We start from the raw sequence: 19,924 nt of genomic DNA on the forward strand, positions 1-19,924 counted from the left end.
GATGTGGAGAAATTGGAACTCTTATTCATTGTTGGTGGGACTGTATAATGGTTCAGCCACTCTGGAAGTCAGTCTGGCAGTTCCTTAGAAAACTAGATATAGAGTTACCATTCAATCCAGGGATTGCACTTCTTGGTATACACCCGGAAGATTGGAAAGCAGTGACACGAACAGATATCTGCACGCCAATGTTCATAGCAGCATTATTCACAATTGCCAAGAGATGGAAACAACCCAAATGTCCTTCTACAGATAAGTGGATAAATAAAATGTGGTATATACACACGATGGAATACTACACGGCAGTAAGAAGGAACGATCTCGTGAAACATATGACAACATGGATGAACCTTGAAGACATAATGCTGAGCGAAATAAGCCAGGCACAAAAAGAGAAATATTATATGCTACCACTAATGTGAACTTTGAAAAATGTAAAACAAATGGTTTATAATGTAGAATGTAGGGGAACTAGCAATAGAGAGCAATTAAGGAAGGGGGAACAATAATCCAAGAAGAACAGATAAGCTATTTAACGTTCTGGGGATGCCCAGGAATGACTATGGTCTGTTAATTTCTGATGGATATAGTAGGAGTAAGTTCACAGAAATGTTGCTATATTAGGTAACTTTCTTGTGGTAAAGTAGGAACATGTTGGAAGTTAAGCAGTTATCTTAGGTTAGTTGTCTTTTTCTTACTCCCTTGTTATGGTCTCTTTGAAATGTTCTTTTATTGTATGTTTGTTTTTTTTTTAATTTTTTTTTATACAGTTGATTTAAAAAAAAAAAAAAAAAACAAGGAAAAAAATATGTAGAGCCCCCTTGAGGAGCCTGTGGAGAATGCAGGGGTATTGGCCTACCCCACCTCAATGGTTGCTAACATGACCACAGACATAGGGGACTGGTGGTTTGATGGGTTGAGCCCTCTACCATAGGTTTTACCCTTGGGAAGACGGTTGCTGCAAAGGAGAGTCTAGGCCTCCCTATAATTGTGCCTAAGAGCCTCCTCCCAAATGCCTCTTTGTTGCTCAGATGTGGCCCTCTCTCTCTAGCTAAGCCAACTTGAAAGGTGAAATCACTGCCCTCCTCCCTACGTGGGATCAGACACCCAGGGGAGTGAATCTCCCTGGCAACGTGGAATATGACTCCCAGGGAGGAATGTAGACCTGGCATTGTGGGACGGAGAACATCTTCTTGACCAAAAGCGGGATGTGAAAGGAAATGAAATAAGCTTCAGTGGCAGAGAGATTCCAAAAGGAGCCAAGAGGTCCTTACGCACAATTTAGACAACCCTTTTTAGGTTCTAAAGAATTGGGGTAGCTGGTGGTAGATACCTGAAACTATCAAACTACAACCCAGAACCCATGAATCTCGGACAATTGTATAAAAATGTAGCTTATGAGGGGTGACAATGGGATTGGGAAAGCCATAAGGACCACACTCCACTTTGTCTAGTTTTTGGGTGGATGAGTAGAAAAATAGGGGAAGGAAACAAACAAACAAACAGACAGAGGTACCCAGTGTTCTTTTTTACTTCAATTGCTCTTTTTCACTTTAATTATTATTCTTGTTATTTTTGGGTGTGTGCTAATGAAGGTGTCAGGGATTGATTTAGGTGATGAATGTACAACTATGTAATGGTACTGTGAACAATTGAATGTACGATTTGTTCTGTATGGCTGCGTGGTATGTGAATATATCTCAATAAAATGAAGATTAAAAAAAATAGACATATAAAATGAAACTAAAATTCTGCGGGCATCAGAGTCACCTGAATAGTCGAATAAAACTACAGGTTCCCAAGCCCCACCTCAGAGTTATTGAATCTGAGTCTTTAGGGATGGACCCCAGCTTGTGTATTTTTTTAAAAAGCAACCTAGATGCTTTTGATGAACATCCAAGTTTGAGACTAACTGCATTAAGCAATTAACTTACAATTTCCTGAATGGTCCTTTTCTACTGATTTTTGATGCCTCCCTAATTATAATATAATATATTCATAAATTGTATGTGTGTATATATGTTTTCAGGCTATCTTTTTTGTTCCATTCATTTATCTATCCTCTATCTAATCTTGCACAGTATATCATCTGTAAAAATCTATTTCATAGGATTCTTATGGGGATCAAATAAATTAAAAATGTGCTTAGAATAGTGTCTGGCACATAAATCACTCAATAAATGCTATTGTTTATTATTATTGCTTAAGAATATGTTTTAATATCTAACAGAATGAGACTACTTTTTAGTCTTCTAAGTTGATTAGCTTTTCTTGCCAGTTTATTCTTCCACATCATCTTTGGAATTATTTTGTCCACATCATCTTTGCAATTTTGTTTTTTTTTGTTTTTGTCTTATTTTAAATGTGTTTCTTTTAGACTATGTATAGTTTAGATTTTTTTATTAAACCAATTTGAGAAGCTCTATTTTCTAGTAGGGAATATTTTAAAGTATCTATATTTATCATTATAATGATAACCCTAACCCTAACCCTAAATTATTTATTTGATGGCTTAAATAAATATGGTATTTCTGGATTAAATCCTGTTGAAAAATTAATTGGAATTGTGTTAAATATATAATGTCCAAGTAGTTCCTAATTATCATTTTGTTATTAATTTTTATTTTTATTACATTATGGTACAAGAATGTGAACTATACAATTTCAGGCTTTTCAATTGAGAATGTTTTATTTAGGGATAGGGAATGGTGGGAAAGACAATGTTTGTGTTGTTTAGCTTGTTGAGCTGAGCCTTCCACAAAATTGTATCTTAATTACTTCCATTTTGAATTTATAAATATTTTTGCTTTATTTTGTATTTATGCTTCACCATATATATATATGGTATTTCTGTTGCAAAGAACAAATCCAAGGCCAGTATGATTTTTTTATTTAGATATATAATTTTAATACCTACACCATTACACCATATATCATTTCAAGGGAGGAAAGAATATGATTCCTAGAGTCTGTCTCCAATCAAATCATCTTCATGGGAGGTGATACCTTTAATCAGTATAAAATTACCCTGTTCATCTTGTTTAATATTTCTACTAGTGTAGTATTTTGACTAAATATAAAATTGCCACCCCAGTACTAATTTTGTTTGCCTAATCCATCTTTGCAATTTTGTTTTTTTGTTTGTTTTTGTCTTATTTTAAATGCGTTTCTTTTAGACTATGTATAGTTTAGATTTTTTTATTAAACCAATTTGAGAAGCTCTATTTTCTAGTAGGGAATATTTTAAAGTATCTATGTATATCATTATAATAACACTGATATATTTGATGTTCTTTTGCCTCTTCTGTTTGCATATTATTTGAACTTATTTTTTGCTTTCTTAATTTTATTTGTTTTATCTTTTTAAATGTATGGGTTGTGTTTTACTATTCAAAAAGCTTTCTTTCATGTATCTCTTACTGTGTCTTTGTTTTTATTTGTCCTTGTATCTTTCTCAAGAACTCCCTTTATTCAAATATGGACTCTTAATTTTCTATCTCATTTATTTGTAATTATACTTTTCTTCTGCATTCCAAGGGAACTTCTCAAATATGCCCTCTACTTACTCATTTAATTTTCTAATCAGTCAATTTTGATTTTGATGGCTTAAGTTAGGGTATTATTTTTTCCATTAAAAATTTAGTTTCTTTGCAATCTGTTCTTTTTCTTTTCTTTTCTTTTTAAATGACATCTTCATTTTTCTAACTTTCTCATTTCTAACCCCTCATTTATTAATGATAAATATAGACAATGAGCCACAGTGATATTAGCAGTACCTTGACTTTGTCACCAATTGAAATCCCAGATATTTTTATATCACATTATTGTTATTTTCTCACCTGGTCACCTTTTCATCTCAGAATGCATCTTAGACTATATTTTTATTTTATCCAGAGCCCTTCTTCCTAATTTCTGTTCCTCTACACTGGTTAAAATGGTCAGTGTTCTTTTTTAACCATTTTCAGGGGTGTACTTTCCCATCCTTTCAAATCTCATGTTTCATTTTGTTTTCCTGATGTTGAAAATGTCTCTCAATGAATAATCCAGCCCTCCATCCCTGCCACCCTTGCCCCCTGGATTTTACTGCTCACCCGGGGCCTCCATAGTACCCTTCTCATATAGTAGGTGGAAAGTGGGTTGATGGACACAGAAGGCACCCACTTGCTATGGCCCGTTCAACTGAAATGGGATCTGCTCAGTTCTTTGCAAATCTGACCAAGAGGCGGGCACACAAAATGCCAGTTCTTAGCATGAACTGCTGCCTGGACTCTTCCCATCCACACCACATGTAAGATGGTTGTGTGTAAAAACTGCCTCTCTCGTGATGCAGAGTGCAGTCTCCTGTCCTGCTTCACTTCCTGAAGTGCTTTTTTAGAAGGAATTGGTGGCATCCAAATGAAGGTCTTCTTCCAGCATCAGGTTTTCCCTCATTCAGAAGAAAAGGAAAGGTCACCTGTTTGATTCCAGTCTAGCTTCATCATCTACCGTATATTTAGTGGAAATTCCTTCAGGATTCTGAGAGTAGTTTGTTAGTCTTGGTTCTACCTCTTCTAAGTTTTGATATTGCAGGAGATTACATCTGGAACTATTAACCTGATCACATTTTAATCCAAGACAGACCTTATGTGCCATCGTTCTTACTAGTAATCATGCCACCTAATTAAATGAACAAATAAACAAGAATAACATTTGTATAAATACTTCTTCCATTACAACTATTTATACTTTCTCTATTACAGTAAAGGTTATATAATGAAATTTGGTTTTAAAATATTGACAAAATACCAGTATTTAGATACTACTTTGCTAACTTGAAGTGTATGGGGTATAATAACTATTCTTTTAATAGTATTCTGTGTATTTATGTTTAAAATCACATGTAAAGTTTTTGTTACTCTTTCCTACAGAATTGGTGATGTGGGACTAAGGCAATTTCTTGATGGTCCTGTGAGCAGCAAGATAAGAGAGCTTAATTTAAGTAACTGTATCCACCTGGGTGATGCGTCTATTGTGAAACTCTCAGAGTGGTATGATAAAATAGTAGTATTTTATGTCCTATCATTAGTAGTTGTATATTTGCTAATAGGAGAAATGGATAAACACCTAAAAGCAAGACTTCAAACCAACCGGGGAACATTAGGGATACCCAGAAGCTGATCCAGAACTCCGTGAAACCAATTAAAAGATATAGAAGTCAGATTGAACTAACCTTTTGATTGTATCTGAAATGTTTCTTGATTTCATCTAGGAGAAAGTGTGAGATGGAGTCATTCATGAAGTCACATGGCCGACTTCTGTATACTTTCTGAGGAAATTATCTCTATGGAAACCTCTATTCCAGTATCTCCCAAGGAATATTCTGGCTCAAGGGTTTATTCTTCATCCCTCTTACTCATTAGAGGTCTTGTTTTCCCTAAGGGTCAAGTATTTATGTAGCAAACTTGTAAGGGGCAAGTGAGAAACTTTACTATGCACTTTTCATGGTCATTCATCATGGCACTTACTTTATTGGTTTTTGTATGCATGTGATTTTTTAAGTTAAAAATTGCAATTGCAATATCAAATTAAATCATAGGAATAAAATCTTACATAATAATTTTCTTCCCTTTCACCCAATTTTGAAATTACAGATTATTTTCCACTTTTAAGCTTACTTTTATTTCAAGAAAAGGAAAATCCTTGCTTTGATATAATTTGTTTTTCCCAGATAATTTTTATATGCAGAAATTGTTACTAAAGTGTGGTTGAAAGCTAAAATTAATTCCTTGTACTGCTTTCTTTCAGGTGCTCTAATTTAACCTATTTGAATTTACGAAATTGTGAACATTTATCAGATTTAGGAATAGAGCATATTATAAGCATCTGTTCCTTGGTGTCATTAGATGTCTTTGGAACGGGCATCAGCAATGAGGTAAAAAAATATCTATAAAACAGTTCAGTGACTTTTATTGTTTTCTGTCATATAATCATTTACCATTTTGTAAACAATGAAGAGAACAACAATTATTTTTATTTCTTAAATTATTAGATTATAAAGGCAAATTTAGGAATATTGATTCTGGAATAGTGATATATGAGGTTTTTTATAAATCAATGGCCTTGTTTCTCTGTTTAAAAAATATCAAAATACTGTATTTTGAAGAGAGTCCCAACAGATTGAAGAGTTACATATTAAAGTTTGTTTTGTTATAGAAATTTGGTCAGTGAGGAGATAATGTATTTTAGATGGCTTAAGTATTACATTTGTCTTTTGCATTGCACATTCTGTAAGCCTCTCTGAGGTGCCTTGAGGTTTAAGATAAGGAATGGACTGGATGCTCTTGAAAATCAGTGCATTGGAAAGGGTACAGGAAGACAGCAAAGAGGTGAGGGTCCTTTGGAAAGAGACTTTCTGAAACTTAGAGATACTGATTTGGAAATGCCTTGTCTAACTTTATTCTCAGTCTCTTTTTTTTTAACTTTGATTTGCTTTCCTTCCCTTCTCTCCTTCTTTGTTCCTGTTTCTCATTGCAAGCTACATTTAATGACATGCTTTTCCTGGAATATTCCATGCATCTGTACATTCCATATGCTGTTTTCACTGACTTGGATAATTTCCATCCCTCCCCTGGATCTGCTTGCTAAACCCTGTTCATCCCTCAAGGCTCATATCAAATATCACATGTCTGTGAAGTCTTCTCTGAGAAGCCCTACCTTGCAGGCAAGTACTGGGATTTCTCTGTGTGCATCTGTTCCTGTATAATATTTAACATGATCTGTCTCTTACTGCATTACAGTCATCTGCTTTATGTGTCCATCTGTTCCCAAACAGTCAGCCGTCCCTTTTAGACCGAGGACTGTGTCTGTTTATCAGTCTACGTTCTTTAGTTTTGAATGAATTTAGACTCAGCCGCCATTCTGCTAGATGGCTTCTCCCTCCTCCCTTGGAATATCATATAAATGTGGTACAAGGATAAGGGTGGAGGGCAGTTACATGGTGGGGGTCAGAATCTGGTCCCCTTACAGTTGTGTTTTGTCCAGGATGGAGTCCATGGAGATGTCTGTGGGCCCATCTGTCTTTGGTTTCCACCCAGGTAGATCTCTAATGTGTCTTCTTTGTCCCAGTTCAAGGCCCCTTTGTCTTCAGGCTCCCTTGTCATGTCTGCTTTGCTTTGGGCCCCTTGGGTCATGCTGGGGCATGGGGACTCTGTGAGGTTGTCTTAGTCCATAGTTCTAAACAACCCATATATGCATTTTTTTTTGTTCCCACATCCTGAGTGTGTTTGTCTTCAGACCCATGCCTTACCCTTCCCCTGTTCCGCTACAAAGTGGTGACCCCTGCAGGTTTAACTCCCCATGTCAGCTAGATTCTAGTTGGTTTTTGGTCCTTATGAGGTGTTTTAGTTTGCTAGGCTGCTGAAAGCAAATACCCTGATATGGGTTGGCTTAACAATGGGAATTTGTTAGCTTACGGTTTTGAGGCTGAGAAAAATGTCCAAATCAAGACATCATTAAGATTGTGCTTTCTTCCCAAAGACTGGCTGCCAGTGATCCCAGACTCCTCTGCCACATGGCAAGGCACATAGCAGCATCTGCTCATCTCTCTCTTCTTTTCTGGGTTTCGTTGCTTTCAGCTTCTTGCTCCCATGGTGTCTTTTTCTCTCTGTATTCATTCTGTTTATAAAGGACTCCAGTAAGAGAATTAAGACCCATCTTGAATGAGGTGGGTCACACCTTAATTGAGTCCTCATCAAAAGGTCCTACTTACAATGGGTCCACACCCACAGGAATGGATTAAATTTAAGAACATGCCTTTCTGGGGTACTTAAAGCTTCAAACCACCACATGAGTCATTTGTGAGAGATTGGAGAGTAGGAAGAAGGGAGAAGCCAGGGTCTCCCCCACCCCCTTTCTTTGCATCATCAGCAGCAGCTGCATTTCCTCTGTATTCCACTCCCTCTGAACAGGCCTGATGTGGTTCCAGCTTCCCTCATGATCTTGGTTCCTGGGGCTTCCATGACACCACCTCTTCCCTTTGTCCTTCCAGTATACGAGTTAGAGTGGCTTCCTGCGGCTGCTGATCTCCAGATGGTGTCATTATTCCATTTGGGGGTCTCAGTTTCTCTATTACCTATGTAGTCAATTCCCTGTTACAAATAAAATTCCTCAGTTTTAAATACTCAGAGTCATTTCTGTTTTCCTCATTGGCTCTTAACTGATACAGTGATGAACATGGGAAAACTCTGATGTTGTGTTACTTTCCTCAGCTCTACCAGGGAAAGGTGGAATTGGTTCCTATTTACTTTGAGATCCTCAAACCTATCTGGAGGTTCCAACTTTCTCCAGCTGGACAGAGTCCAGGGAGATCTGTGTTAGGGTCTCATTTGACAGATTCCCCCAGTGTCTCATTCTTTGCTTCCCTCTGGCTCTTCCCTCCTCTTATTTTTTTCTTCCCTCCCTTCCTCTCATCTCCCCCTTCTCCTTTCTTCCCCTATCCCCTCTTCTTTCCTCTTCTGTGTCTGGACCTCTCCTTTTCTTTTGGCATAAACTCTATCTAGTCTGGGGGTGGAAAAAAATGTTCCAGCTGAGTCCGTGGTTTTTCATAATATTATGCCCAAGTCTTTCCAAGTTGAGGCTTTTGAAGCTCGGAGGCCTGGTTTTTTTTTTTCTCCTGTGTTCTGTAAAAACCATTCCCTGATGTATACAAGTAGAATACATAGCTGTTGTCTGAAAGACTACAGGGCAACAAGAAGTACATTATAAAATACATCAAAATACAATTCTGTCGCAGCACTTATCACAAGCCTGATGTGTCTAGTGAATATTTGTTGAATGAATGGAGGGAAGCTTAAATGCTCTATTCTAGGTTTTAGCATTTCTTGAAAATTCAGTTTTTATTTTCAAACACCATATATTAAAATTTCAGCTATGGAGGACAAATTAGAAACTTCTCCACATTCAATTCACTGTTTTTATCTTCTTGTGAAAAATATACATAATTGGACATCTATGAGGAAGATTGTTAGTTGGTTGTGCTAAAGACCAAAATATAAGTCTTCTGAAAAGTTTCCTTCTTCCAAGTCAGTTAAACTATGATGTAAAAACCAAATGATTGACAATTATAGCTCTACAACAGCTGTGGAAGCTAAACTCAAATCTGAGTCAGCCCAGTTGTCAAACTTGGGCAGCTAAACACCCACCTCGGTTGTAGGTCTGATGAAGTGCAAATTTGACTGCAGACTCAACATTTGAGATTTTAAATATCAGAATGTCACAGATTTTCACCAAAGATCAAATGTGACCAGTTGTGCCTTTTGAAAAAAATGTTTCTTATGTCTTCTAATAATGTCCCCCCTCAATTCTTTGTAATGAGAACTCTTTCAGTTACATTCATGCTCCTTGCTAAGTTAACAAGTATTTATTCTGACTACATTGTGCTTGGTGCTGGAGATGCTGGAATGAACAAAACAGACATGGCCCCTCCCTCTAGCTCTCACAATCTAGTGGGAAGACAGGCATGGAGCAAAGAGAAGGGAAATCTCAGGAAACTGGCGAAAATCTTTTTCAAGAGAAGCAGAAGGGTGTGCAGTAAGTCAAAGAAACATTCTGCACAAAGATATGGAGACTTTAAAGTATGTGATGTCAAGGAAATTTGAGCATTTGGATGCAGCTTGACCGAGAGTAGAGTGGCAAGAGATGTTTGAGAGGTGGGCATGGGCAGGCTGCGAGGGGCCCAAAGACCACATGAAGGAATTTGGCCTCTGTCCTTTTAGCAAGGAGAGGACATTCAGTATTGTCAATCAGTAATATGATCAGGTTTACATTTTTAAAAGATCAGTGTATCTACTGGATAGATTTGGGAATAAGAGATGCACTGATGGCAGGCAGATTTTAAAGCAGTAATCCAGATGAAAAGTTACAAGGATCTGTATTAGGGCAACTGAGATGGTAGTAGGGATAGAGGAAAGTCAGCAGATTAGAGAGGCATTTGGGAGGAAGAAGCAACAGAAGATATAGATAGATTAAGTGTGGGAGTAAGGAACAAAGAGGGAATCAAGGGTGATGTGTAGATTTTTGGTTTGGGCATCTGATTAATGGTGACAGCATCACTGAGCTGGGGAAAAATGTGGGAGGAGTAGGTTCTCTGTAGGTTGGGAAAGAAGGGCATCTTTAGTTTGAGAAATCTGCAAGACAGCTTTTATAGAGATATACAGGAGTCCAGGAAATGAGCAGCAAAATAATTGAAACTTATTCTTCAGAAGTGGAAGAGGTCCTTAGGACTGTAGGTGTGAAGAGGCATCAATTTCTGAAAATCATGGAAACTCATGAGGAAGTTAATCAGCAAGGGCAAAAATCCAGATATTTAGAAAGCTAGAAAGATGTTTGAGAGTTAATTTAAATGGGGGAATCAAAGAGGAGAACCCAGATATTTCAAACTGTTTATGTTTCTTTCAATAATTTTATTGTCCTAAGTCATTCCTTTTGTGGAGAGCAGTGACTCATTTATTGTATCATCCATGACTCAAAATTGTTTAGGAAATTATCTAATAAGCATATTTTAGGGAAAGAGGAAATATGTCACTTTGCTTCTTCTAATATAAAGAGAATAGAGATTTTAAGTGAGGGAAGACACTAATGTGATAGTATCAAAATATCTTTTAAAATCTTTAATCTTCCACAGTGTTCTTTAATGTCTAATTAAATGGGATGTTATTCCTTCTCTCCCCACCTCAGAAGATTATTTGAATATGAGGTTACATCTCCATGAATATGGGAACATGTGTTCCACTAGTTAAGAGAATTATCATTCACTAACGACCACAGGATTCAGACTAAGGCAGTTCAATCTGTTGCTTAGGTTGCCTTAGTCACCAAAGGAAAAATGAGTCAGAGCAATAGTCCAGACAGTGCATTTAGACAGTGGTTTAAGAAGAATCTTTCATTTGCCTGATTTTCAGAGTTTTTCATTTCAAGTACTAGATCACAAGTGCCTATCATGTAGTAGGCAATCTCCTGTAGTACCCTCATTAGAATGGGAGATCCAGGAGAACCGAGATTTTGTTTTGGTCACCGCTGCTTCCCCAGCAACCTGGGTGGTAGTAGGCACTTGATCAATACTCAGTGAATGAAGAAAATAAATGCTGGACTGTAGCATTACCAAATGTGAATAAAACCTGTTCCCTATAGCTCAATTTGGAAAGGGGGGTATGGGTAATTTCATTATATATGGCAGGTATAGAGTGATAGAGGTAAGCAGGGAGAAGGATCTCTTAAATTCAGCCTGCCCAACACAGAAGCATGCAAATGGACCTTTATGTAGCTCAGTTCTGTTAGAATACACTAGCAATATGTATACTATGAATATACTGCGAAAGGACATACTTTGAAAAGGAGATGTCATTAGGGAATTTCATGCCATGCCAAGGAGCTTGGGCTGGAACCAAAGGATGATGAAGCTGAACTTAGTAAGGAAATCAAAGTGATAGTCAACTTTCCATTTTAGATGGATTACTTGCATAGTTCCTAGGGGATAGATAGGAGGGGAGAAAGACTGGAGGCTGGGAGACTAGTAGGAGGTATTGTAAGTAATTAATGGAAGATATGATAAGTTCTTGAACTAGGTCAGAGGCGAGAGTTAGTGTGGAAAGGACATTTAGGAGTTAAAACTAAAAGAACTTGGTGATTGATTGGTTGTGGCAGTTGAGGACCTGGGGGGTAAGTCAAGAATGATTCCCAGAAACCTGGTTTGGGGTGGATGGAGGTCCTACCTCAAAAAAAAAAAAAAAAAGGAACTGAAAGAAAAGTAGCAGGTTTCAAGGGAAAAAGTCATGATTGATTTCTGTTTGATTAGACTGAATGTCTGTGGGGCATTCAGGTCAAAGGATTGGGAGAGACCATAACTGGAAATTCAGAAATGGGAATCATTTGCTTGCATGTGTGACTGACAGAGATGCTCAGGGAGACAGTGTGGAGTCAGAAGAAATGTTCACTCAGGAAGAACACAGCAGGACACCAATATTTAAGGAATGGGAAGAAAATAAATCTATGAAGAAGATTAAAGAAAGATGGTCATAAAGATGTAAGAGAACCAGGTCAGTGGTCATGGATGGAGTGTGGAGGGAATAACCAAGAGTGTCTAATAAAACAGAGAGGCTGAATCAGGGAAAGACCAAAATTTGAAAGGACTTTTACCATTAATTAAACATACCCTTCCTACCTCTCCAGCATCATCTCATGCCCCTTCCCCCTCATTCGTTTCCTCCAGCCCCTCTGTCTTCATTAGCTCCTCAAACAAGCCAGTCTTGCCTTTATCAGGGCCTTCATACATGTTGTACTTTCTTCCTGGGATGCTCTTCCTTCCTTTCTTTGTGTGACTGAGTAAGTACTCACTGGTGATAATGACAACAGTCTTGACATAAACTAATAGTGCCTTTTTATATTTCAACGTAATTTTATCTATAATGAGCGTTGCAGTGCTGTCCATAATTATCAGAAAATCACACTTCTAAATCTAGATCATTTTGAGGCAATAGCAATGGGTTTTATTTTATTGAGGTATTCTTTCTTTAAGAAAACATAAATCACATGGTGACATTAATGTCTCTAGAAATTTTTCTAAATAAGTCAGCTTTGTTTACTTTCTGATGTACTATACCTTATCTCTGCCACATTATAGGAGTGCTGTCTGTCCAGATGGCCTCACAGTAATGGTAGCTCTTAAATTATTGGTAGCACATAAGTTAATTTCAGATTGAATTGGAAAAAACCAATCTTAATTGAATATTTGCATGTGGTTTCCATGTTAATTTTAATTTTGTATGCTATAGGGTCATCTAGTTTCAGATATTTTCAGCTGATACAGCACAATCTTTCCATGTCTAAATAATATACTAAAACAGAAAGAAACCAACATAAGAACTCTAACAATCATTGGTATAGTCTAAATATCTCTTTTATCTGCCCCTTGCCTCCTCTCCATCCCCACTGCCACTGTCTTAGTTCAAGCTCTAATATCTCCTTATGGACCTCTCCTTCCTTAACTATCACTGCATTTAATATTTTTTCCACTCTGTAGCAGTGTAATCTTTCAAACATGCAAATCTGAGCCTATCACTCCCTTCATAGAGTTCTTCATGGTCTCTCTATCATTTTCAACAGGATAAAGTTTTAACAGTTTCCTATCATGAACCACGTTCTTCCTGAGGTGGCCCAGCCCACCTCGCAGCCTCATTTCCAGCTGACCCTCCACCTTTCATCTTCAGCTCCAGGGACACAGAACTCTCCTTTCTATAGTTCCTGAAAGATGCGATGCTCTCCCTGCCTCCCCCTCTTTCCAAGTTTTTCCCTCTTTCTGAAACACCTTCCTCCTTTCTTGTCCATCTAGTAAATTCTTGCTTGTCCCTCAAGTCTCAGCTCTCTAAAGCTTTCTGAAATTCCCAGGCAGGCTTAGAATCTCCTTCTCTGTTTCTACTGCATTTTATGTATGCCTCCACTTAAGTCATTAGCCCATTATATTTTAACATTTGTTCCATGCCTATCTCCTTACAGCAATGTAAGCTTGAGAGCAGAGGCTAGAGCATCCCATCTTTGATTCTTTGGTGCCTAGTGTAATGTCCAGTACATAGGACACATGCAAAATGTTTGACCAGTGAGTGAGTCAGTGAGTGAATGAATCCCATTTCCTCACTGTCAACCAAACACTTAAGTCTTCTTTAAATTGTACATTTTCTTGGCTGTGCTCTGAGCAGGAATGGGAGTGCTTACAGCTGCATGTCTTAATCCAATGATACACTTTCAGTAGACCACCCATCTGCATGGAACACACACACAAATAAGGCCTGAGGTTCCGCGAAGCAAAATCTCTAAAGCGGGAAACATATGAAATCACTTGGGAGTCAAGGAATAGGAAGAATCAGAGTTAAGAGAAAGCAGGGTAATTCAGAGACAAATGGATTTTCCTTGTATTTTCACAAAGCGCATAATGAGAAGTCTGCTCTGTTGTAGTTTTCCATCTGGAGCTGGACCTCTCTTTAGTCTACTCCAGGTTTTTTTTTTCTGTCCAGTGGCCTTATATGAATCTGCTATGCCCATCACTAGTGATAGTGGGTTTTCCTCACAGAGATTACAGCCAATTGTCTCCTGTTTCCAGCAAAATGCCTACTAAAAACAGTACCAAGGGAAGTGACAGGCTTGAGCCTATCACTTCCCTCAAGGAGCACGTTTGATGGCATAAGCCTTATCTGAACCTCCAGTAGGGAGGAGGCAAGCAGTGTCAAGGCCTCCCACCCTCCCACTGAATAAGCATATAGAAAAACTATTTCCATGTGTTGACCAAAGCCTGCTTTTCCTTAGACTTGTAGGTGGATAACTTCAGTCGAAGAGGTTGATACATTTTAAAAAGAAAATTGAAGAGATTGATATGTTTTAAAGAGAAAAAATGATTACAAAATTCATACTAATAACCAAGCAAATAGAAATAAACAAAAATAAATGAGAAGACAAAGTAGACTATTTTTATAAAACTGTAATTGCTAAACAGAGTAAAAAGGAAAGATCACTTGTGAGGTTAAGATACATTTTTAAGAACATTGAACAAGATAGTGTTGGCAGTAATAGAAACAGGATGTGCTAATTAATTGAGATAATATATATTTCCAAGTCTAAATTATGTTCTTTATTCCTAAAAGAATGTGGTAAGCATTACCAGAAAGAGCAAATATTTCAGAAAGAATATGTGAAATGTAAACATTGTTTCAAACAATTCTAAAGAGAAACAGGCTCCATCTAAGAATTCTGAGAGTATGCCAGCAAGATAAGAGAAAATTGGGTCCATTAAAAACATATCATTTTATACATAGACCATTCATTCATTCAACAAATATTTATTCCTTGTCAGCTGTGTGTCAGGTACTCTGCTACGTTCTGGGCGTTCTGAGATTACAGGCATAGTCCTGCTCTCAAGGTACAGTCCAGCAGAAAACCAACAACACTATGATAAAGTGACTAAACACATGAGTTCAGAATTTGGGTTCATATCGAGGCTGTTGCTGTTAACCTTTCTACACCTCCATTTTGTTCTCTTTAAAATAGAATTATATTACCTACCTCTTAATACTGTGGTGAGGATTAAATAAGATAATGCATGTAAACTGCTTAACACAGAGCCTTGCAAATGACAAGCACTCAATACATCTTAGCAATTATTTATTAGAATTACGGCATGATGAGATATATTTTCTGTGATGGAGATATGTGCATCATTGCAACCTAGCTGAGTTGGCAAATGAGCATTTATGTCTCTGTTTTCTCTGTGAAGGAGGTATAGGGGAGGTTTTTGCAGCTTTTGAGGTGGGAACTGAAAGCTTCAGTAGGAGTTTGCAAGGTAAAGAAGAGGAGGAGGACACTCTCAGTGGAGGGAGAAGCATGAAGGGAGGCACAAGAAAGGGTATGTGTTGGTGATTGGGTATTGTGGGAGCACGACCTAAGAAGCAGGGGATGTGGCAGGAGCTGGAGCTGGAGAAAGAGGTGGAGGGCAGGGCATGAATGGCCTAGGGTGCCCTGCAGAGTGATTCAGACTATATACAGTGTGCAGTGGGAGCCACTGAAGAACTCTGAGAGGACATGTACAAATACAAGAAACATAACTCTGGTGGCAGTGAGGAAGATCTGTTTAGGAAGGGGGGAGCTATTGCAATAACAAGTAAAAATCATGAGATTTTGACAGGGGTGGTGGCAGGAAGGATAGATCTTTAGGAGGTAATACTGGGAGGACTTGGTGATTGGCTGGATACGGGGAGTAGTGGGGAGAGAGGACACACAGACAATGCCCAGGTGTTTTGTTTTGTTTTGTGTTTTCTTATAAAATATACTTTTAATAGAACTTGATTTAGGCATAGTTCTTTTTTTTCTGTTAATTATAGTCTCTAATTTACTTTGATTATATTTCCCCCCAATACCTCCCTATTTTTAACACCTTGCAATGTTAACATTCATTTGTTCTCCCTTATGAAAAAACATATTTTTACCTTTTATCACAATTGTTGAACACTCTAGGTTTCACTGAGTTATACAGTCCCAGTCTTTATCTTTCCTCTTTTCTTCTGGTGTCCCACATGCTCCTAACCATCCTTTTTCAACCATATTCATAGTTATCTTTGTTCAGTGTACTTACATGGCTGTGCTACCATTACCCAAAATTGTGTTCCAAACCTCTCACTCCTGTCTTTTCCTGGCTGTCTGTAGTGATCCCTTTAGTATTCCCTGTGGAGCAGGTATCTTGTTCACCATCTCTCTCATTGTCTCTTTGTCAGAGAATATTTTGAACTCTCCCTCATATTTGAAGGAAAGTTTTGCCAGATATAGGATTCTTGGTTGGCGGTTTTTCTCTTTCAGTATCTTAAATATATCACACCACTTCCTTCTTGCCTCCATGGTTTCTGCTGAGAAATCCACACATAGTCTTATTAAGCTTCCTTTGTATGTGATGGATTGCTTTTCTCTTGCTGCTTTCAGGGTTCCCTCTTTGTCTTTGACATTTGATAATCTGATTATTAAGTGTCTTGGCATAGGCCTATTCAGATCTATTCTGTTTGAAGTACGCTGCGCTTCTTGGATCTGTAATTTTATGTCTTTCATAAGAGATGGGAAATTTTCATTGATTATTTCCTCTATTGTTGCTTCTGCCCCTTTTCCCTTCTCTTCTCCTTCTGGGACACCAATGATTTGTACATTTCTGTATTTCATTTTGTCCTTAAGTTCCCAGAGATGTTGCTCATATTTTTCCATTCTTTTCTCTGTCTGTTCTTTTGTGTGGAGGCTTTCAGGTGTCTTGTTCTCCAGTTCCTAAGTGTTTTCTTCTGCCTCTTGAGATCTGCTGTTGTATGTTTCCATTGTGTCTTTCGTCTCTTGTGTCGTGCATTTCATTTCCATAGATTCTGCCAGTTGTTTTTTCGAACTTTCAATTTCTGCCTTATGTATGCCCAGTGTTTTCTTTATAGCCTTTATCTCTGTTGCCATATCTTCTCTAAACTTTTTGAGTTGGTTTAGCATTAGTTGTTTAAATTCCTGTATCTCAGTTGAAGTGTAAGTTTGTTCCTTTGACTGGGCCATAACTTCGTTTTCCTTAGTGTAGGTTGTAGTTTTCTGTTGTCTAGACATCTGACCTCCTTGGCCACCCCAGTCAGGTTTTCCCAGATGAGAACAGGCTCAGGTCCCAGAAGGAAGAAATATTCAGTATCTAGTTTCCCTGATGGTGTGTCTTAGAGGATTGACACACCCTGTGCTTTTCTGCCCAGCAGGTGGCACCTGTCAGCCTGTCACTCCAGACTGGTGTAAGGAGGTGTGGCCTGTGACTGTTTTCCCCCAGGCTCTGGGGTCTGGTTCTGAATGGAAGGCAGATAGTAGAGATGGGCCCCACCTCTTTCCTCTTGGGAAGATACACCCCAGATTTTATGCTGCGATCTCAGGTGTTTCTGCCATTCCAGATTGTTGCACTATGTGTGGACAGTAGCGGTCATCTCCCAGCATTTATTTGAGATCTTTTACTAGTTGTTCCTCGTTTTTTATTAGTTGCTCTGGGGGGACTAACTAGCTTCCACTCCTCTCTATGCCACCATCTTCTCCTTCTCTCTAGGCATAGTTTTTCTGATTGCTGATGAATCTCCAAGTGTGCTTAAACAAAAAACAAAAAACACTGACTATTCAAGCACTACAGCTTATTTCTTGATGTAAACTAGGGATCTTCTCTCAAGTCAATTTGGTTTTGAGGGTAGTAGGCTTTTGAGGCTAGAAGACTTGCTTCCTCCCTGTCATAGAGTTCTGACTGGCTGCAGGCATTCCTTGTGGTTCTTTGGTTGCATTCCTGCCTCGTGTCACATGGCGATGTCTTCTCCTTTCTCTTCCAGGTTCCTTTGACTTCCAATGTCCAGCTCCTCCCCTTGGCTTTTTCAATTCCCAGGTTTTTGATTGGTCAGTTGTGAATATAATGGTGCTGTAAACCTGGAAAAGAACCTAGGAAAGGGATTAGGACTTGGAAACAAGATGTTGAATTCCGTTTGGATATGTTTAAAACTAGTACCAAGACATAGTATCTCTCTAGACTATGGGCCCCTAGGGTCCTAGGTGACAAAGAGAAGACAGACAGACATCTGACTTTCAGAATCTTAGATAATTTATTTTGTCTTTAGGATGTCTGGCAGAGAATTATATATATTCTATAAGAGTTACATACATTCCAGTAGGAATTAGATATATTCCAATCCATGCATTCCTGAAAGCAGAACATCACAACAAGTTACATCCCATTCTATCCTCAACAGAAGCAGCAGGAAGGGAGGCTTCTCATGTTTGCTGACTGTCAGGGGTCTTATGTTCCTTTTAGATTTCCTATGATGGTCACTCCCAATAATTACATCAGGATTTCCAGTTGTCCTAGACTCCTTGTTACCTCATTCCATCTTCTTTCATAGACTGTATTTTCCAATATCCTGAAATCACATATCAATTATCCTAAGTTATATAGATTTTATGTATCGAATAGGGAAATCTTGGCCCTATAAAGGGGGTCATAAAGATGCAAAATGCAGAGGGAGGAGCAATTTACTTAAATCAAGAAGTCCATCATGAGCCAGCCATTCAGCTTTAATAAGACTCCTGATTGAAGAAGCTAGGAGAAATAGTGGAAAGAACCCAGTAAAACCTCCTGGCCTTCAGTTTACAATCTAGTCCTCTAATATCAATAGTGCTGGATTTGAGGTGCTTATGGTGCATCCAGAGGTGCAGTTATCAGTCAGAGAAGCAGATCTAGAGTTCAGGGGAGAGATCTTGGTTGGATGTAGAGCTGTAAAAGTGGTTGGAGCCAGGAACGAGAGATTGAAGGACAAGAGAAGAAGGCTACGCTCAGAACTCCAGGGAACATCAACACTCACAGAAGGATTTGGAGGAGGAACCCACAAAGGAAACTGAAAATGAATGACCAGAGAAATAGATGGGGAAAGAGTTCAGTGATGTCATGGGAACCCAGGAAAGTGGTGTTTCAAAAAGCAGGGGATAGTCAGCAGGGTCAAATTTCACAGGTGTATCTCTATGAAGATAGAGAAGTATCTTGCAATTTTTGTAAAAACACGATCATTCATCTATGTATATAATAGTTGTGCATATTGACATTTATAGCTTAGTATTTTACTTGAGTATTTGGAACAGAAAGTAAACAGCCAGAACTGTGTGGCTCTATGTAAAGGTGTTAAGCATGGTTTTAATATTTTACATAATTTTTTGTTGTTATAAAAAAAGATTTAAAAATGAACCTGCATATTGCATTTTCCTAATTAGTCTAAATTATTTTTCACAAACATTCTAATTATAATAAAAGAAATCTAGATAGGGGAAAATATATCTATACTGTTGCCTACCCCCCAAAATAAAAATATTTTCATGTTTCTGAGTGCTCTTTCATTTGAACTCTCTTTCTACACACACACACACACAATTTTGTATTTTGTTTTTTAAAAATATGATATTCTATATTCTTTATAACAATCACGTTTTATGGTTGCAGAATATTCTAAGTTTACTATAATTTCTTCAACTTTTCATTGAGAAAATTGGGAAATTTCATTCATCTTTTATTCATTCATTCTTTCATTTTCTTCATGCTTTTCTCCCTTCTTTCTTCCTCCACTTGATAAATAATAAACTAGTTTCTACTATGTTAATGTTAATATTCTAGGCTTTAAGGGTACATACAGGAATAAGAAAAGGGCACACCCTGAGGTTTTTACAATCTTGTCTTTTTTCCTCAAATTTTCCCTTATTTTAAATAGGATATTTTGTTGCTGCTTTTGTTGGCCAATTGCTTTCCCAATGGGTTATAGTGATTTTTATAGCCACCAGCAATAAAAGAAGTGTGGCAGCCTTACACTTACTCATCAGTATTGACTATTGTAAT

General features: G+C 37.9%; 2 protein-coding genes across 4 annotated transcripts in view; one reads left to right on the plus strand and one right to left on the minus strand.

Moving 5' to 3' along the window:
• The window catches only part of FBXL13 (F-box and leucine rich repeat protein 13), a 316,890-nt gene that overhangs the window by 256,144 nt on the left and 40,822 nt on the right, over positions 1 to 19,924 (plus strand). The window contains exons 16-17 of the mRNA XM_037836473.1: positions 4,908 to 5,027; positions 5,785 to 5,911. Of these exons, the coding sequence (XP_037692401.1) occupies positions 4,908 to 5,027; positions 5,785 to 5,911 (247 nt within the window). The remainder of the gene's footprint in view (positions 1 to 4,907; positions 5,028 to 5,784; positions 5,912 to 19,924) is intronic.
• FAM185A (family with sequence similarity 185 member A) overlaps positions 7,730 to 19,924 on the minus strand; it is a 130,627-nt gene continuing 118,432 nt past the window's right edge. For 2 of the 3 annotated variants that reach the window (XM_037836483.1, XM_037836479.1), the window contains one exon: positions 18,195 to 18,464. In XM_037836483.1, the coding sequence (XP_037692411.1) occupies positions 18,441 to 18,464 (24 nt within the window). In that variant the 3' untranslated portion in view covers positions 18,195 to 18,440. Of the gene's footprint in view, positions 8,127 to 18,194; positions 18,465 to 19,924 lie in introns of those variants that run through there. The other variant, XM_037836476.1, reaches the window with a different exon arrangement.

Source organism: Choloepus didactylus, chromosome 5 (genome assembly GCF_015220235.1).
Source record: "Choloepus didactylus isolate mChoDid1 chromosome 5, mChoDid1.pri, whole genome shotgun sequence".
NCBI classification, from domain to species: Eukaryota; Metazoa; Chordata; class Mammalia; order Pilosa; family Megalonychidae; genus Choloepus; species Choloepus didactylus.